At 38.0% G+C, this 1,571-nt stretch overlaps 1 protein-coding gene across 1 annotated transcript in view; it reads right to left on the bottom strand.

Moving 5' to 3' along the window:
• Positions 1 to 869, bottom strand: part of LOC106939864 (protocadherin gamma-B1-like) — a 14,549-nt gene extending 13,680 nt beyond the window's left edge. The window contains exon 1 of the mRNA XM_015022432.1: positions 12 to 869. Within this exon, the coding sequence (XP_014877918.1) occupies positions 12 to 707 (696 nt within the window). The 5' untranslated portion in view covers positions 708 to 869. The remainder of the gene's footprint in view (positions 1 to 11) is intronic.
• Between the last annotated feature and the right edge of the window lie 702 nt (positions 870 to 1,571).

The following is a 1,571-nucleotide window of genomic DNA, read 5'->3' as shown; positions in this document are numbered from 1 at the left end:
GCTTTATAAACGGCCTGGCTAAACACTGGGGCGTTATCATTAGCATCCAGTACAGTTACATGTATGACCACTGTACCCGATCTCTGAGGAGATCCGCCATCTAAAGCTGTAAGGAGCAAATTAATTTCCTTTTGTTTTTCTCGATCAAGTTCTTTATCCAGAACAAGCTCCACTGTGTTTCCATTAGCAGCTAGAATGAAATTTTCGTTCTTTTCAAGGCTATACTGCTGAACTGAATTTTGTCCTACATCCGCATCGTGCGCCTCCTCGATCACAAAGCGAGCTCCGCTGTCTGCCGACTCCCGAATTTCTAAGTTTATTTTTGCATCCTTAAATACTGGCGAGTTATCATTAATATCTTGAATATGAAGGCTAATCCGGTGCAGCTCCAGAGGATCCTCCAAAACGAGCTCCTGTTTTAGGATACATGAAGCCTTTTTGCCACAAAGGCCCTCACGATCAATCCTCTCCACCACAATCAGCGCTCCGTTTCTCACGTTGATGTCACAGTAACGTTTATCGCTCTCCTCGGTTTCAATTCGGGCTCTTCTGGTGGACAGCGCACCTGTCTGCAGCCCGAGATCCTTTGCGATATTTCCAATAACTGATCCTCGTTTCATCTCTTCTGGTACGGAATAACTCTGTTCTCCATGCGCGACGTGCAGAAGAAAAAAAGAGAAACTAATCAGCCACGGAAAGACTACCATTGTTAAACCCGCTTTCAAATGTTAGTTCTCAATGGTAGTCGTTCCTTTAATATCACCGGATAATATGAAACAACGAAATGCGTCAATTCAGCGATCCTCCTTCTTAATGTAGAACAGTTCTAAGGCTCAAATCCGGGATGTTAACAAAGGAAGGAGGGATGATGTTATTTTAGGCTGGTATATGGCGACATCTTGAGCTCAGTGGAACAACATTACTCGCATTAATCAATGCAAAAAATCGAACTGACCAAATGTTTGTGTTTTAAAACTTTAAACAATTTTCCTTTTAATAGACATGACAAATCTGTTAAGCTTGGTCTAAGAATACCCTACATCTTAATGCACTTACATCTCCCTTCACTATTCAAGTGAACAATGCTTTATCGACTTATATTTTAAACAGTTGTTACCATAAAATTTATGAAAGTTTTTCCAGGTTTTGTTGAACCTTTTAATACAAGTAGTAACAATAAAGTGCCGCATAATTACCAAGTAAAATCTAACATTTTACCCAGTTTATAAAGGGAAACTGTACAGCAAGGGAACGTTTTTGTTTTGTAGAGTTTAAACAGATATATCATCATGTAACTCATGCAAGATTGTACATTTGTACTTACGCTGTACATAAAGTAACACCAGTAAAATACTGCATTATTGCAATGTAAAACACAACAAATTATCCAATATGTATAGGGAAACTGCACTGTAAAATAAGGCCAGTATTCTCTCAGATTTTAAACAAACATAGAAAAGTAACTCACAATGGATTGTAAATTATTTTCATTTAACTACTCCACAAACTAGAAATAATAAGAATCTGCATTTTCAACAAATATAACACAATATTAACCAGTAAAGAAGGCA

This window comes from Poecilia latipinna, unplaced genomic scaffold (assembly GCF_001443285.1).
Source record: "Poecilia latipinna isolate Pla-1442-1.1 unplaced genomic scaffold, P_latipinna-1.0 Scaffold3005, whole genome shotgun sequence".
Classification (NCBI taxonomy): Eukaryota; Metazoa; Chordata; class Actinopteri; order Cyprinodontiformes; family Poeciliidae; genus Poecilia; species Poecilia latipinna.
Note: the sequence above shows the minus strand (reverse complement) of the source record. Positions and strands in the feature narration are given on the sequence as shown.